This window comes from Podarcis cretensis (genome assembly GCF_951804945.1).
Source record: "Podarcis cretensis genome assembly, chromosome: 2".
Taxonomy (NCBI): domain Eukaryota; kingdom Metazoa; phylum Chordata; class Lepidosauria; order Squamata; family Lacertidae; genus Podarcis; species Podarcis cretensis.
Window position 1 is genome coordinate 126,686,789 of NC_137171.1, and position 18,335 is coordinate 126,705,123.

At 44.4% G+C, this 18,335-nt stretch overlaps 2 protein-coding genes and 1 long non-coding RNA gene across 4 annotated transcripts in view; 2 read left to right on the forward strand and 1 right to left on the reverse strand.

Moving 5' to 3' along the window:
- LOC307208902 (uncharacterized protein) overlaps nt 1-18,335 on the forward strand; it is a 52,864-nt gene that overhangs the window by 19,038 nt on the left and 15,491 nt on the right. The window lies entirely within an intron of this gene.
- On the forward strand, nt 129-3,507 carry LOC307207646 (uncharacterized protein). Its single transcript, XM_079961716.1, has one exon. The coding sequence runs from the start codon at nt 467-469 to the stop codon at nt 2,636-2,638; it is 2,172 nt and encodes a 723-aa protein (XP_079817842.1). The 5' UTR covers nt 129-466; the 3' UTR covers nt 2,639-3,507.
- LOC307209218 lies at nt 11,147-13,649 on the reverse strand. Its single transcript, XR_013835435.1, has 2 exons — nt 12,754-13,649; nt 11,147-11,903 (listed from the first exon to the last, which is right to left on the reverse strand). It is a non-coding gene; the product is annotated as an uncharacterized lncRNA (long non-coding RNA).

Consider the following 18,335-nt stretch of genomic DNA (forward strand, 5'->3'; position numbering starts at 1 on the left):
ATTAATAAAAATCTAGAGGTCGAAGGGGACAAAATGTGGCCCAAGGGGTGGAGGATTATAGTGCAGAGGATGAAGAACTTCATGATGAACTTAGGACCTGAATAGTGGCCAGGTTGATGGATATAGAGCAGCTCCCTTTCCTGTGAGAAACCACTTTTTAAAAAACGTAAACCCCACAGTTCAACCGTATTCTAAGATAATGCTGCTTCATTAACAATAATTATGGGTTATAAAAGGCTGATGATGCATGACCATTATTTTAAATTATTTCATTTGCCTTTCCTAAACATTTGGAACATATGGAGGACAGGAGAGATTGTACAAGACGTTAAAATAAGAGCAGGTGTTAATTGATGTGTGTAATATTCCTTTGTTCTCTTCCTAGAAAATAAATAGGATTTTCTCCCCACCCCATCGAAAGAAGAACAATGGAGAAGGCAGTCGGAATTCTGGTGGACCATGTCCAATGGAACTAACGAAGAAACCATTTAAATTCATGGAGTGTGAAAACAGAGAACATAAACTATTTGCAAGTATGGAGTGTGGAAAGAGCTTCACTGACAGTGGAAAACTTAGAAAACATCAACGGACTCACACAGGGGAGAAACCATTTAAATGCTTGGAGTGTGGAAAGAGCTTCACTACTAGTGGAAGCCTCAGAATTCATCTACGGACTCACACGGGGGAGAAACCATTTAAATGTATGGAGTGTGGAATGAGCTTCAGTCAGAGTGGACACCTTAGAATTCATCAACGGAGTCACACTGGGGAGAAACCATTTAAATGTATGGAGTGTGGAAAGAGCTTCAGTCAGAGTGGAGACCTTAGAATTCATCAACGGACTCACACAGGGGAGAAACCATTTAAATGCATGGAATGTGGAATGAGCTTCACTGAGAGTGGAGACCTTAGAAGACATCAACGGACTCACACAGGGGAGAAACCATTTAAATGTATGGAGTGTGGAAAGAGCTTCAGTCAAAGTGGACAACTTAGAATTCATCAACGGACTCACACAGGGGAGAAACCGTTTCAATGCATGGAGTGCGGAAGGAGCTTCAGTAAGAGTGGAAGCCTCAGAAGGCATCAACGGACTCACACAGGAGAGAAACCATTTAAATGTATGGAGTGTGGAAAGAGCTTCACTACTAGTGGAAACCTCAGAATTCATCTACGGACTCACACGGGGGAGAAACCATTTAAATGCATGGAGTGTGGAAAGAGCTTCAGTGGGAGTGGAGACCTTAGAATTCATCAACGGAGTCACACGGGGGAGAAACCATTTAAATGTATGGAGTGTGGAAAGAGCTTCAGTCAGAGTGGACACCTTAGAATTCATCAACGGAGTCACACTGGGGAGAAACCATTTAAATGTATGGAGTGTGGAAAGAGCTTCAGTCAGAGTGGAGACCTTAGAATTCATCAACGGACTCACACAGGGGAGAAACCATTTAAATGCATGGAATGTGGAATGAGCTTCACTGAGAGTGGAGACCTTAGAAGACATCAACGGACTCACACAGGGGAGAAACCATTTAAATGTATGGAGTGTGGAAAGAGCTTCAGTCAAAGTGGACAACTTAGAATTCATCAACGGACTCACACAGGGGAGAAACCGTTTCAATGCATGGAGTGCGGAAGGAGCTTCAGTAAGAGTGGAAGCCTCAGAAGACATCAACGGACTCACACAGGGGAGAAACCATTTAAATGTATGGAGTGTGGAAAGAGCTTCACTACTAGTGGAAACCTCAGAATTCATCTACGGACTCACACGGGGGAGAAACCATTTAAATGCATGGAGTGTGGAAAGAGCTTCAGTCAGAGTGGAGGCCTTAGAATTCATCAACGGAGTCACACGGGGGAGAAACCATTTAAATGTATGGAATGTGGAAAGAGCTTCAGTGGGAGTGGAGACCTTAGAATTCATCAACGGAGTCACACGGGGGAGAAACCATTTAAATGCATGCAATGTGGAAAGAGCTTCGCTGAGAGTGGATCACTTAGAAACCATCAATGGACTCACACAGGGGAGAAACCGTTTCAATGCATGGAGTGCGGAAGGAGCTTCAGTAAGAGTGGAAGCCTCAGAAGACATCAACGGACTCACACAGGGGAGAAACCATTTAAATGCATGGAATGTGGAATGAGCTTCACTGAAAGTGGAAAACTTAGACTTCATCAACGGAGTCACACGGGGGAGAAACCATTTAAATGTATGGAGTGTGGAAAGAGCTTCACTACTAGCGGAAGCCTCAGAATTCATCTACGGAGTCACACGGGGGAGAAACCGTTTCAATGCATGGAGTGCGGAAGGAGCTTCAGTAAGAGTGGAAGCCTCAGAAGACATCAGCGGACTCACACAGGGGAGAAACCATTTAAATGTATGGAGTGTGGAAAGAGCTTCACTACTAGTGGAAGCCTCAGAATTCATCTACGGAGTCACACGGGGGAGAAACCATTTAAATGCATGGAATGTGGAAAGAGCTTCACTGAAAGTGGAAAACTTAGACTTCATCAACGGAGTCACACGGGGGAGAAACCATTTAAATGCATGGAGTGTGGAAAGAGTTTCAGTACAAGTGGAGTTCTTACAAAACATCAACAAACTCATACAGGGGAGCAACAATATAAGTCCTAGGGAAGTGGACAGAGGTTCAGTTGTAGTGGAAGTCTTACAAGCCATCAAAAGACTCCCAGGGGTAAGAGCTGTAATAGTGGAAACACCTTCAGGCCATGAATTAACTCAAAGAAGAGAAAGGATTTAGACAGAAGGAGTGTTCATCCTGATTTGGTTATTATGCAACACTTTTTAGAGTGTAGGACCTGTTTCTCTCCAAGTTGACACTTTTTTTTTAATAGCTTTTATTTTGCTTAAACAGGTACATATAAATATAAACAGCCAAAAATTACAAAGGAAAATTCCTTAATAGTAATAAAAAAACTACAAAAAATATTGAAGTACACAGAACATAAGCAACTATGGGAAAGATAAAAGAAAAGAAAAAAAAAATAGAAGAAAAAGAAAAAGAAAAAGGAAGATGAGCCAAAGCAGGAAAGCTCATCTATTGTACACTTCCGTCAAACTCAACAGATCATTATTCTTATCAATTAACTCTATCTGCATTCCAAAGGAATCCCTCTTCTTGGTATCAGGGAACATTTCTCTCTGCGGTATTATTCTAAACATAGCCAGATCTTTCTTGCTGAGCCCTTGTCCCCTAAATAATTATTTAAACATTCCCATTCTTCTTTCACCAATTTTTAAGGTTTATCTTTTATTGCATCTGTCAGCTTTGCGAGCTCCAAGTCCTCGCACAATTTGACTACCCATTCCTCTTTAGTGGGTGTATTTTTATCTTTCCAGTGTTTTGCCACTATAACCCTTGCTGCTGACGTTGCATACATAAATAGCCTAGTTTTGTTTTTGGGAATATTATCTGAAACCATTCCTAGTAAACATTCTTATGGTTTCTTGCTAAATGTAGTTTTTATCAATCTCTTTATCTCTTCATAAATCATGTTCCAAAATCTTTATCTCTAGACAGGACCACCACATATGGTAGTATGTTCCTATCTGTTCTTTACATCGCCAGCACTTATTATTATTTGATTTATTTATTTTTGCAAGTTTTACATGGGTCAGGTACCACCTAGAGTACATTTTCATAAGATTTTCCCTTATAAGGAGACAAGCCGTGAATTTTATATTTTTAGTCCATAATTCGTTCCAAATATTGGGTTTGATAGTATGTCCCAGGTCCCTCTCCCATTTTACTGTAATTTCTTTGATATCTTCCTCCTTTCTTTGCCAATTCAAAAGTAGTTTGTACATTTTAGAAAGTGTCTTTTGATTATTATATAAAATATCCTTCTCTAGATAGGATATTTTTTTGTCAAATCCTTTGGTTCTTTTATCCTTTTCAAGGGTGGCTTTTAATTGATAATAGTCAATCAATCAAACCTTTATTGCATTAGCATACAGCCATAGCAGGATAAAACAAAAATGCTATAGACAAGCAACCAAACAAAATTCAAAGCGATATTACTGTGGGTTACGACATTTAAATTACCCTAAGACAATAATGTAAAGATTTAGTTGCCGGCGCCAAGAATCTAGAATGTGGAAAAAAACTTAACAAATGTTGAAAGAGAGAGATTCCAAGAGGAAACTGGGTTAGTGGTGGCAAAGAGTGTAAAATACCTGGGGATTAACATGACATCTAAGAACGTAAACTTATTTAAGGATAACTATGATAAGTGCTGGACTGAGATAAAGAAAGATTTAGAAATATGGTCAAACCTGAAGCTTTCCTTGTTAGGTCGTATCGCAGTAATTAAAATGAATGTATTGCCTAGAATGTTATTTTTGTTTCAGACATTACAAATTGTTGATAAACTGGACTGTTTCAAGAAGTGGCAGAAAGATATATCTAAATTTGTCTGGCAGGGCAAAAAGCCCAGAATTAAGTTTAAGATACTTACCGATTCTAAAGAAAGAGGGGGGTTTGCCCTGCCGGACTTAAGACTCTACTATGAATCGGCAGCTTTCTGCTGGTTAAAAGATTGGCTACTTCTTAAACGCAGACGTTCTAGATTTGGAAGGATTTGATAACAACTTTGGTTGGCATGCATATATCTGGTATGACAAGGTTAAAGTGTATAAGGGTTTTAAAAATCATATTGTCAGGAAAGCACTATATAATGTATGGATACGGTACAAAGATTTATTGGAAAATAAAACTCCCAGGTGGCTCTCACCTATGGAGGCCAAGGAGGTAAAGAAACTTAACATGAGAACTAATTGGCCGAAATATTCTGAAATTTTAGAACAAGAAGGTGGTGAATTTAAATTACAAAGTTATGAGAAAATAAAGTCCAAGGTACGAGATTGGCTCCATTATTTTCAAATAATGGAGGCCTACAAACAAGACAGGAAAATTGGTTTCCAGGTGGAGAAATCGAAACTAGAAACAGAACTGTTAGAACCCAATACTAAGAATTTATCAAGAATGTATAACTTGCTGTTGAAGTGGAATACAATTGATGAGACAGTGAAGTCAGCTATGGTTAAATGGGCACAGGACATAGGTCATGACATTATGTTTGCTGACTGGGAGCAGTTATGGACCACAGGTATTAAATTCACGGCATGTAATGCCCTACGAGAAAACATTATGAAAATGATTTATAGGTGGTACATGACCCCAGTCAAGCTTGCGAAGATTTATCATCTGCCCAATAACAAATGTTGGAAATGTAAAGAGACTGAAGGTACCTTTTTCCACCTTTGGTGGACCTGCCCAAAGATTAAGGCCTTCTGGGAAATGATTTATAATGAAATTAAGAAAGTGCTTAAGTGCACCTTTAACAAGAAACCAGAGGCATTTCTCTTGGGTATGGTCGGCCAGCTGGTGCCGAAGAAGGATAAGAATTTCTTTTTGTACGCTACTACGGCAGCAAGGATTCTTCTAGCAAAGTATTGGAAGACACAAGAGTTACCCACGCTGGAGGAATGGCAGGCGAAAGTGATTGACTTTATGGGACTGGCAGAAATGACCGGCAGAATCCGCGACCAAGAGAAAGAGACTGTGGAAGAAGATTGGAAGAAGTTTAAGATGTATCTTAAGAACTATTATAAAATTGAGGAGTGCTAAAATGCTGAGGGAAAAGAAGACGTAGAATTGCAGCGGCAAATTGTGTTTAACTTTAGGGTGGAATTGAAAAGGAGAATGAATTTACATTTAATTGGTTAAGAAGGGTTGCTGAATAATGGTTTAAAATTAAGGATGCAAAAAGGGGAAGGTATGGGGAAGTCCGGGAAAAGAGGGTTATGGAAATAAGGTTAAGAAAATATGATTTTTTGTGTTTGTTTTTTATGTTGTTTTTGTTTATGTCAAAAATTTGGAAATTAATAAAAAATTTATTTTTTTAAAAAAAAGAATCTAGAATGTGGATGTATATAAAGCATATAATGGCCCCAAAATAGGCTCGGCACATTAGGTTAAAAAGGAAATGAAAAATTAAAACAGGTCCAGGTCTAGGACACACTACCCAGTCAGAGTAGCCCTGAGTTTCAAGGCCTGCACTATAAAGATTGCCACCCCACGTGAAATTTGGGGATTTGCGTCCACCAGAAGCGATTTCAAACAGTCTTCCTTAGATGTGATGGTGGACGGGATCAAGCGGAGGAGCTTGGTTCTTATTAGCTCATAAATAGGGCAGTAGAAAAAGAAATGTATGAAGTCCTCTACTTCGTTCATTGTGCATGGACGTAGGCGCTGAGTAATAGGGGTCTTAGAGTAAATCCCCTGCAGGAAGGCCGTGGGTATAGAATGGAAACGGGCCATGGTAAACGCTCTTCTCAAATTGGGCTCCGTCAGGTCTATCAAGTAGTTGGCAAGTGATCTTACCACTTTCACTTTAGGGAGCCACATGGAGAGGCGAGCTGTGGTGGACTGTGCCCAGTCCATGGCCTCGTCTCTTGTAAGAATCCAGGCCCGGATTTTATGTTGATCCCAAGCTGACAGCGTGTCAAGATCTGGGAGGGAGTAACGTGCAGTAATAGACTCCATGGCCTTGGACCATTTATTGCTATGAGAACAAGTTAAAAAGGCTTGCCTGGCTAAAAGAGAACCTGGGGCTTTGATTAATTTACAATAAAAACTAATAATTCTAATGTGGGCTCTCGCAACAATGGAGGGGAGGCCCAGTTCTGTTCTTAACTGTGCAGCAACCAAGCCCTTGGGGAGACCCAGTAACTTTCGTGCAAAAGAGTTTTGTAGAATCTCGAGCCGTTGTAGTGTTTTTAAATTCCACCCCCAGATTTCAACCCCATACAGTAACATCGGGAGGACTTTGCTGATAAATGCTTTTCTGATTGGTGGAACCAACTGGCCGCCTTTTTCATAGAAGAATTTCTCCAAGGCTTTGATGGTTCTACGGGCAGCCAGGATGGACATATTTAGGTGAGCTGACCAGCTAAGCCCATGCTGAAAAGTGATACCCAAATACTTGAATGCTGAACAATATTCAATAGAGTGGCCCTCAAAATTCCAGAATGGCTTCCGAGTTTTCGTGCCAAAAGTAAGAATTTTGGTTTTGGCGAAATTGATTTTGAGGGAGTTGGTATCACAATATGTCATGAGCCCTCTGAGCATGTTGTTCAAGCCCTGCTTGGTTAGAGACAGTATCACCATGTCATCCGCATAGAGTAATATGGGGATCTTGAGCTGTTGTAAAGAGGGGGCAGATTGGTTTAGGGCCTTCATGGTTGTAACGATGTCATTGATGTAGAAATTAAACAGAAAAGGGGCCAAGAGGCAGCCCTGTTTGACTCCTTTATTCAGAGGGAAAGAATCAGAAAGGGCTCCCAGAGGGCCAAATTTTACTCTGGCCGATATATCATTATGAATTTCCATAAAAAGGTGGAGGAATCTCTTATCTATGTTGGTGTAACTAAGCTTCTGCCATAGCCTATCTCTAGGGATGGAGTCAAAAGCGGAGGTCAGGTCCACAAAAGCCGCGTGTAGCTTGCAGTTGAACCTGTTTAGGTATTTATCAATCAGGGTAAATAGAACAAGACATTGGCCAGATGTACTATGACCTTTACGGAAGCCAGCCTGTTCCGGGTGGAATAGCTTTGTTTCCTCTGCCCACTCGATTAATTTCTCTAGCAAGAATCTAGAGTAAACCTTGTATGATATATCCAGCAGGCTGATAGGTCGATAATTGCGCGGATCTTGTGGGTTCCCCTTTTTATATATTGGGATGACTATGCTCTGTTTCCAGTTAGGTGGGATCTTAAGAGTAGCATTAATAGTGGTAAAGAGAGATGCTAAAATAGGGGCCCACCACGTCTGGTTCGATAAAAATACCTCAGGTGGTATCATATCCTCCCCCGGAGATTTATCCCCTGAAAGCATGCTGATTAGTTGTAAACATCTCTCTGGGGAAACTGGTTCCCAGGTGGGCAAGGCAGATGCTGGAATAGTAGATACTACGTTTACTTCGGGATCTGGGGCGGAATACAGCTGAGCAAAGTGAGAGTGCCAGCTGGCTGCTGTGATGTTATTAACTATAAATGAGTGGGGTCTTAAACCTGCATTAATTAAATTCCAAAATTTCTTGTCGTCACGGGTTTTAATGGCCACTGACAGCGCCGTCCAGCGTTCTTTCGCAAAGAGCAATTTCTTATGTTGAAGCAGCTTCTTGTAGTATGAACGGAATTGGGCTACCTCCCTGATTTTGCTCTGGGTGCTGTCTGAATTCATATCAGACTGAAGAAATCTAAGCCAACTTCTGCACTGTTTGCATTCTTGGTCGAACCTTGGTCGAACCTCGCACGGGGAGGTTTCGTGAGTGAAGGAAGCAAGTAGGCTAGAATTTGCTGGAAAGTTGAGAAATGATTCACATTCATTGTTAACAGCTGAGCTTTGAGAGGCTAGGATCTCAGGGGAATTTAGGAGGACTTTTATGTCTTGCTCCAGATAGGTATCCCACTTCTTACGTCCGGGGGCTAAGGACAGTGGGTCCTGGCGGTGGAGTGAGCTGGGAAACCCCAGCTGTGTGTGGCAGAAGGAGATGGCGATTGGAAGGTGGTCACTTTCGGTTCTATTAAACACATTGAAGCAATATGCCTTATCCTTAAATGCCGAGGAGGACCAGATGTAGTCTATAACACTTGCCCCTCTCGATCCTAGAAAAGTATAGAATCCCCCGGACCAGTCTTTGAGTGTGCCATGCAAGCTGTGCAGCCCGCAGTTTATAGTAAACTCCAGTAGTATGATGCTTATATCTGCTCCGATTCTGGCATTAAAGTCCCCCATTATAAGGATCTCTGACTTTGGAAATTCAGCCACGGATTTATCGAGGATAAGTCTTAAATCCTCCCAAAGCTGATTTGAGTGAGAATGGGGGGAGGTAGATGGATTGTACAAGTTTACACATATGAAGTCCCCAACCGGGCTGTTAGTGATGTGTAAAGTTTGAATGGAATTACTCTCTAACCAAAGGAGAGGAGATATATTATGTTGAAGCTCCTGCGAAACAAATGTTACCAGTCCACCACTAGGGCGCCCATACAAATGTGTTTTGGTCGCAGGAATCACAAAGGCGTCATAGCCCAGTAGGGATGGGGCGGGGTGACGATTCTAGGCACCAGGTCTCTTGTATACCCATAATCTGGAATTTCGCTAAAAACTCTTTCATATTCCCACCATCCTGTTTGGACGTCCATCCCGCCACATTCCAGGATAGCACATTAAAGCAGTTTAAAGAGGGACTATCTGCTAGTCAATTACTCTGGTTGCTGGAGGGAGAGGCATTGCCGAGGGTCTGAGACAGCGCCAGGCGTGATATTGCCGAAGGTATCGAAGGGGTGGTAATTTGATTGATGTGGGCAGCAGGGTCATCAATAAGACCTGAGCTGTCTCTTTGCGCAGTGGCTTCCTTAACGTTTATATGTTGGCTTGAAGAGGTTGTGGGTATATAAGGTTCTACCGAAAGAGGTTGACTGGCAAAGAACGAGGATGTACAGTCATCTGACTGGGCCGCACTGATTGAAGACTCCAGGTCAGGCATAGAAGAATAGGACAATGACAGATTTCCAAGATGAGGGGTGTTTGGCGCATTGCTGTTTAAGACGGAGGGCGAGGTGGTTGATTGCAGATCTATTAGTAGAGGTGAGGGGGGACTGCGTTGCGATGATGTATGAGGAACTTTCGCCAGGCAGACTGCCATATCATCTGTTATTGGAGTCCCAGTATTTGGCAGGGATTTCTGGGGTGTTAGCCCAGCCAGGTTATTCGCTTCTGTTTCAATTCGCCTAGGTCCTTTATTTTCGGATCACTACTTGTTTCCTCTACTAAATCCTTATATGTTAGCCAGTCACTGTTCATATTCAGCCTGTGGACCGACGTGGATTCCATTGGTGACAGCCACCATGGTGTTTTGGTTACTACTGATTTTTTACTCCTCTCCCATACTTCATATAATGCCCTTCTCACAATATGATTTTAAAATCTTTTGTGAGATTTAACCTTGTTATAGCCTATGTAGCCATGCCACCCATACACAATATCCCATCCCTCCAGATCTAGGACTTCCGTGTTTTTAATTAATATCCATTCCTTAATCCATGTCCAGCACGCTGCCTCAAAGTACAGTTTAAGGTCAGGGACCGCGAAGCCTCCTTTTTCCTTCAACTCTGTTAGTAGCTTAAATTTTATGCGTGGTTTTTTCCCTTGCCAAATAAACTTGGCAAGGTCTTTCTGCCAATCCTTAAAACACTTTACGCCTCTAATTGTAGGTATTGTTTGGAACATAATTCAATTTCCCCCAAGTCTCTAATTCTTTTTTTATTTCCTTCCACTTTTTCTCATAAGTGTCCTTATATAAGTTTATATACTTTCGTTCACATCAATAACAGGAAATCAATCTTAAACACATGCAGCGTATGTGAGCTTTTGTTTGCATGTAATGTTGTCTAGACATGTATTTAAATAATGAAGGTAACATTTCACAATAGTAAGCATAATATAATATTTAATGTGAATCTGTAGTGTTGCTGCTGAATGAGGGTGGACTGAGAGTGAGCTGGTGTTGGTGTTTGGTTGAGGGAGCTGGAAATGTTTGTATCTGGGAATGGAGAGTTGCTCAAAGTGGAGCTGAGACTGGTGGTCTTGCATGAGGAGGGCAGGGGGCACAGGGAAGAAGGGGCTGTACCAGAACATCTCAAAGCAATATGCTGGGGGGCGGGAGCCATGGTGATGCAAGTGTGTGTAGAATGCTATCCCCAAAATGAAACCGTAAGGATGAGTATAATGGGGAAGGAGGTTCAGGCAGGTCCCCAACCCAGGGTGCTAAGGGTCACCTTCCTCCAGTTCCACCAGCTGCCCCAAGGCACGATCCCCCTCTGGGCCCTGAGGGTGGAAAGCCTCCTTGCACTTTTGCAACTGGACATGATCCGAGGGAGTCCTCCTGCCAGCAGAGCACAATGCATACTATTGATGTAATTATCTTATTGTTGCTGTTGCCATCATGGACTGGCTGGATGCAGAGGGGGGGGGGGAGAGACCCTTCTTTTCGCTCTCCTAAATCTTCCACCATTCCTGCTTCACTGGATTCCATGAGTTCTATTTTTATTGGGGGGGGGGCTTTTCTCTATCCTCTTTCTCCATTCTGACATGTCCTTCCTAGTCTTCTCTCCAAACTGAAAGGTCCCAGATACTGAACTGTGCACAGTACTCCAAATGTGTTCACACCATAGATCTCCATAAATAATTTCCATTCCTCCTTAAGGAGCAGCCATGAGATTGGTACGTGTCTGTTTACATTCCAGCACAGTATGCTGGGAACTTCCGTTATGCTTTTGCTTTTCTCTGTCTCTCTGAGAATACAAAGAGAGAGAAAAAATGTTTCTTTATCCTGATTTATGATTAATAAATCCGTAGTTGTAGTATGCTTCCACAAGCCTCACGCCTATTCTGTGTCCGCAGTTCGCTCTGCTGATATAGTGTGCCCTGGCTTCGAAGCCTGGGCCGCTGATTTAAATCGGAGCAGAGGCTGATGGGTCTTCGCAGTGGGACGGCTGGAAGGAGATGACCCACCTGGAGCTAGCCAGCAGGCCTTGCGACCCTCTGCATGCCAACAAGATCTGCACTACAACCATTAGGAGAGTGGCAGGTGTATTTTCAATTGGTTCCCTAAACATCCCCAGCGTGAGATTTGCAGTTTCCCAAGCCAGTGCACACAGGGTCAACAATTTCCCAGAGTTACCTAACATGATCCCAAGGTCTCACTCCTGGTACCTCACCTCCTCCTCATCAGCCCAACGTGCATCTGTTTAATCTTGTTGACCATGAACTAGAACCCTGCCAGAACCAATGGATGGTGCCAGCTTGGTTCTATGACAAAGGAACATGTAAAATGTCAAACATTAAGAGCTTCCCTGAAGGCCTTCAGAGGTCTTCCAAAATTTACTTTCTCTCTTTGACATCTGATGATGATGATGATAATTATTATTAATAAATTATTATGGGGGCATGTGTTCCACAGGGAGGGCGCCACTACCAAGAAGGCCTTCTGCCTGGTTCCCTGTAATTATGAGGGAACTGCCAGAAGACCCTCGGAAGTGGACCTCAGTGTCCGGGCTAAATGATGGGGGGATTTTCTTTTCCTTGTGTTAGATGGATGTTGAAACAAGGTGTGATTGACTAGGTCATGTCTGGATCACAGATTTCTACCCAAGAGCCACAATTGCTTTGCATTCACAAACACTATGTGAAATATCACTAGTAAACAGAATAATTTAAACAAGGAAACCAACAACAGTATTAAAATTGCAGGGAGAGAGAAAAAAACTGGATTAAAAATGACCCAACCACAAGATGAAAAGTCTCTGTACTGAATGAGGGAAGGGGGAGGCATGGGGGGGGGGGGCTTTTGAAGTCTCCCTGCTGGCAAGGGAACTGCTGGCTCCGCACATGGGAGCAGAGTAGGACTTACTTCCGAGTAAGCAGGCATCGGATGGAAGATTGTGTATCAATAAGGCTTTTGGCCATGAATTTGTACCTACAGCTAAAAGGAAAAAAGAGAGGAGGTTCTTTATGCAGGTCCCAAACTAGACCCCAAGCAGCTATTTAAGGACAGTGAGGGAAGAATTATTAGTTTGGAAGTGACATTGGCAGGAAGGAAGAACAGTCCTGGAGGAAGAATTATACACAGCAAATGGGAAGAGATCAGACTTTTACATACTGTATGGGCTGCAGGCATTGGTGAGGGGGGTTTTATGCAGCCTTCTTTCTAAAGAAGCAGAGAGAAGCTCCAAAAGCCAGATATATGAGCAGAAATCAGGGCGAATGAGAAGAAATCCACTAATAAATCAGGGAGCCCGGGGAATCTGCCTCCTTGGCGCCTGAAACTGAGGCGAGGCTCAGATTTCGAAGGGCGGGAAGTTGGGAAAAGGCGGGAAAAGTCGTTGCCCTCAGAGTCGCTGAGGGAAAGAAGCAGCGGGGGGAGGGGCGCCTCCTCTCTTGTCCCTCAGAGACACAACGGGGACCCTCTTGTGAGGGGAGCAGAAAGGGGTCTCCCCCCCTCACAACCCCATTGCATTCTCTCATGGGGGAAGGGGACCCCACCCTCTCCCTGCCTGGCGAGGGGGCAGCCGGGCCAAGGGGGTCTCTGGGCGCAGGAGAGCCTGTGGGGAGGAGGGGGGCAGAGGAAAGGAAGCGCCCCTTCTCTCTCAGGCAGCCCCATGTCCCTTCCCACCCCCAGAGGCTGGGTCCATCTCTGGGCTTCACAGAGGACCTTGCGAGGCAAATCTGGGCGGGGGGGGGAGCGACCCCCCAGATTGCCCTGGGTCCGCCCCTCCCCCACTCTCCTGACCCACAGGGGGAGGGCCAGCCCTTCCCTACTTCTCATTCATCCTCTTCCCTCCCCTGCTGTGGGGAGGAGGAAGGAGGGGGGCCATGTCCCCATGGAGCCCCCAGAGGCAGCGCCGTCCCGTCCTCTTCCCATCCCAACACAGGGAGGGGCTGCTCTGCAGTTGTAGCTCTAGGGGCAAGCGAATCCCAAAGGGAACCGGAAGTGTCGCTGCGAAATGCGCCGGAAGTTTCCAGGAAAAGGGAGGAGGGGGGTCGCTGAAGAGCCCCCCCCCCGTCGCCGCCGCCCCCTTTCTATTGCAGACCAGGAAAGCTGATTAATCTGGACCAGGGAGGCGGAGGACCAAGAGGTAAAGAGGGAGAGGGGGGGGGAAATAGGGGAGGATGGGGGATAAGGGGAGACCCCCCCTAAGGAAAGCGCCCTCCCTGGGGCCCGTCGACAGGGGCCCCGACCCAGGGGGGAAGGGGGGAGCCAACACCTGCAGGGATCTACACCTGGCAAGATCTCCTGGGCAGCAGCAGCAGCACCGCCAGACTCCCCTTTCTCTTTCCTGGGGGGCCGAGAGATGCTCAGCTGCCCTGCCCCCCCCCGGGACGCCCCAAGCAGGGCTGGGGGTGGGGCTGAGCCCCCCATTCTCCCTGGGGTCGTGGGGCGCCTGGCTGGGGAAAGGGAGAGAGGGAGTCCAGGGAAGGGTTAATGGAAGGGGGAGGAGCCTCGACAGAGACCCCTCCCCTTCCATCACATCTTATTCCCCAGCCTCCCTGCTGGCAGTCCCAGATCATCATTGCCATACAGGATTGTCCTGAATACCACCATTTGCTGTTGTTGTTGTTTAGTCGTTTAGTCGTGTCCGACTCTTCGTGACCCCATGGACCAGAGAACGCCAGGCACTCCTGTCCTCCACTGCCCCCAACCATCTCGTCCTCTGTCGCCCCCTTCTCCTTGTGCCCTCCATCTTTCCCAACATCAGGGTCTTCTCCAGGGAGTCTTCTCTTCTCATGAGGTGGCCAAAGTACTGGAGCCTCAGCTTCACAGTCTGTCCTTCCAGTGAGCACTCAGGGCTGATTTCCTTCAGAATGGAGAGGTTGGATCTTCTTGCAGTCCATGGGACTCTCAAGAGTCTCCTCCAGCACCAGAATTCAAAAGCATCCATTCTTCGGCAATCAGCCTTCTTTATGGTCCAGCTCTCACTTCCATACATCACTACTGGGAAAACCATAGCTTTTACTATACAAACCTTTGTTGGCAAGGTGATGTCTCTACTTCTCAAGATGCTGTCTAGGCCTGTCATTGCCCTTCTCCCAAGAAGCAGGCGTCTTTTAATTTCGTGACTGCTGTCACCATCTGCAGTGATCATGGAGCCCAAGAAAGTAAAATCTCTCACTGCCTCCATTTCTTCCCCTTCTATTTGCCAGGAGGTGATGGGACCAGTAGCCATGATCTTCGTTTTTTTGATGTTGAGCTTCAGACCATATTTTGCACTCTCCTCTTTCACCCTCAATAAAAGGTTCTTTAATTCCTCCTCACTTTCTGCCATCAAGGTTGTGTCATCTGCATATCTGAGGTTGTTGATATTTCTTCCGGCAATCTTAATTCCGGATAGGGATTCATCCAGCCCAGCCTTTCGCATGATGAATTCTGCATATAAGTTAAATAAGCAGGGAGACAAAATGCAGCCTTGTTGTACTCCTTTCCCAATTTTGAACCAGTCAGTTGTTCCATATCCAGTTCTAACTGTAGCTTCTTGTCCCACATAGAGATTTCTCAGGAGACAGATGAGGTGATCAGGCACTCCCATTTCTTTAAGAGCTTGCCATAGTTTGCCATGGTCGACACAGTCAAAGGCTTTTGCATAGTCAATGAAGCAGAAGTAAATGTCTTTCTGGAACTCTCTAGCTTTCTCCATAATCCAGCGCATGTTTGCAATTTGGTCTCTGGTTCCTCTGCCTCTTCTAAATCCAGCTTGCACTTCTGGGAGTTCTCGGTCCACATACTGCTTGAGCCTTCCTTGTAGAATTTTAAGCATAACCTTGCTAGCGTGAGAAATTAGTGCAATTGTGCGATAGTTGGAGCATTCTTTGGCACTGCCCTTCTTTGGGATTGGGATGTAGACTGATCTTCTCCAATCTTCTGGCCACTGCTGAGTTTTCCAAACTTGCTGGCATATTGAGTGCTAGCAACCATTCCAAACTTACTGGCATATTGAGTACTAGCAACCATTTGCTAGCCAAGGCCAAACCCAAAAGTCCCACTGAGATGATGATTGATAATATTGTCATTTATCCATTTTAGACCCCTAAGTAGTAGCAATTGCAAGGACATTGTGCTGCTCTCCTCTGTACAGTTCCACCCCTATTTCAGACCTTGTGGCCGATTTAAATGTTTAGCTGCTGATAACATGGCAACGTTTAGCAGGTGATATTGGAGGTTTAGCTGGTAATAAACCACAAGTGATATTGTGAGTTTTGGTAAAGATAACATTATGATTTTTATCTGCTAATAGCCCTGCAATATTTAGCAGGTGATATTGTGAGGTTTAGCTGCTACTAACATTGCAGCGTTTAGCTGGTAAATTATCGCAGTGTTGAAAAGCAGGTGTTGCCTAGCCCTTGCACACATTGTGATTCGTAATATATTGCCAGCTCAGTATTAGGAAACCATTATCACGATGTAAACTTCAAGCCAGTCTTGGGCAATATACCAATATATCACCCAGCTCTAATCATGACCTATATTTCTGACCCAGTGTACCACTGCTGATTTTACCAGTTTGTCCCCAGGAATCCCTGGGGTCGTGGGGTGCCTGGCTGGGTCCCTTTTGGGTGGGGAAACGGAGAGAGGGAGTCCATGGAAGGGTTAAAGGAAGGGAGAGGAGCCTCGACAGAGACGCCTCCCCTTCCAGCACCCCTGACCCCCACCCCCATCACCCAGCCTCCCTGCTGAGGGTGTTGGCTGTCCCAGATCATCTGTATTCACTACGACTTATCTCCATACTTTGGATTGTCCTGAATACCACCAATTATAGCCTAGCGCAAACCCAAAAGTCCTGCTAGGATGCATCTTGGCTTCCCTGCTGATGAAACTGAGTGTGTGATGATTGAGAATATTTTCATTTATCCGTTTCAGACCCCTAAGTAGTAGCAGCTGCCAGGACATTGTCCTGTTCGCTTCTGTATAGTTCCATCCTTATTTCAAAACAAAAAATTCCTTCCAGTAGCACCTTAAAGACCAACCAAGTTAGTTCTAGGTATGAGCTTTCGTGTGCATGCACACTTCTTCAGATACACATCCTTATTTCAGACATTGTGGTAGATTGCAATCAGAGTGGATTTGATATAAATCAAATTGAGTTCCTGGGTAGGCTCCGCGTACTTTCCTATTGCCTGTTCAAAGTTTCTAACCGCATTAGTCACCATATCCATCTTCTGTCCTAACTGGTCCAGTAGGGCATTTATTTTGCAGAGAGTGCCCAACCGCGCTTCTGGAGACATTGTTCTACAAGGTCACAAGTCCTTTCCCACGATTGTAATCTGTAACAGCTGCAAGCTCCTGAAGTTGGTTACAATTTCACAGTCTCCCTCTAGGGGGAAAACGTCTGTTTCTTCTTTCTTTTAAGAACAATAGCAACAAAGTTTCTTTATTAAGATATTCAATCAATATTTGTTCCTTTAAAATGCGAAAGGAAACAATGGAATCCCTATGTTACTTTTCTTTTACCTATCTGTCAAAAACATTTGTCTCTGGTCAATGAGCTTCAAACGTCAGTCCTGACACTCATAGAATAGAATCATAGAATCATAGAATCATAGAGTTGGGCCATCGAGTCCAACCCCCTGCCAAGCAGGAAACACCATCAGAGTACTCTCCGCTGCAGGATCAGGTCGGTGGAAAGTTACTTTACTTTAAACTCACTTCTACAGGTTTAAACAGTCCCAGAAAGAATCCCCCTTCTTTTCCTGCCACCGAAGGGGGGTTCCACAATTTTAAATGATGAAAGTCAATCCTTTAAAGGTAATTTTCTGAGCTCTAGTTTACGTTGTCTTTGCTTTGTTCTGACTACAAAGAAACGGAAGGCTGACTTCCTGTATAGACCTTCCTGTTTCAGTACCAAATTGAAATAAATTTTGAGTCCAATTCTTCTCTACTGGCCAGTCCTTATTTAAGATCCAGTTGTTCGAATTTTAAGTACTCACGGGTGATTCTTTAGATGCCAAATTGTCCAGGAAAAAGGCAGCGCTCTCCGGCAACAACAATGCAGCTTCGCTCCACGGAAAAAGCAGTAGACTCACAGCAGCGCGCCACCTCCCCCTCTTTGCTTCAGAGCCCGTTAATGGGTTCCTTTGCGGGTTGGGGGGGCGCTAAATGTGCCCGCCGAGTCCCATGGTCACAGGCTTCGTCCACCTGTGATTTTTTAAAAGGTCCCCGCTTCGCCGTAGTGGATACGACCCGTTTCACGCGGAGCTAGTCCCTCCAGTTCGGAGGGAGGCAGCCATTGCCGAAGGCGCCACCCCGGAAGACCTGGCTCCTATTACAAAGAGATCCAGTTGATATTCTAGAAAAAAGTGTGGCTAAGATTCTGAGTCACAATCATGGCTGAGAAATACAGCCAGGGAATATGAAACTAATTTGAAGATTGGTTTCTTCTTTACTCTTTATAGTTATTATTATTATTATTATTATTATTATTATTATTATTATTATTATATTACATTCAGGAGGACATACCACGGGTTTCATCTTCTTTCTTTTCTTTCCAACAATCAGTGTTATTCACTTTTAATACCTTTTTCAGTGTCACACATATTTTTATCTTGTGATCTTCAGTTGAAGAGAGGTATACAAATTTAATAAATAATTCCCAGTTGGAGCAGAGATAGAATATCCAGAAGCCCTTGGCCACTCACGGCAAAGGAGGAAGAACACTGAGAGAGGCCTGGACAGGGAATCTCCGCTAA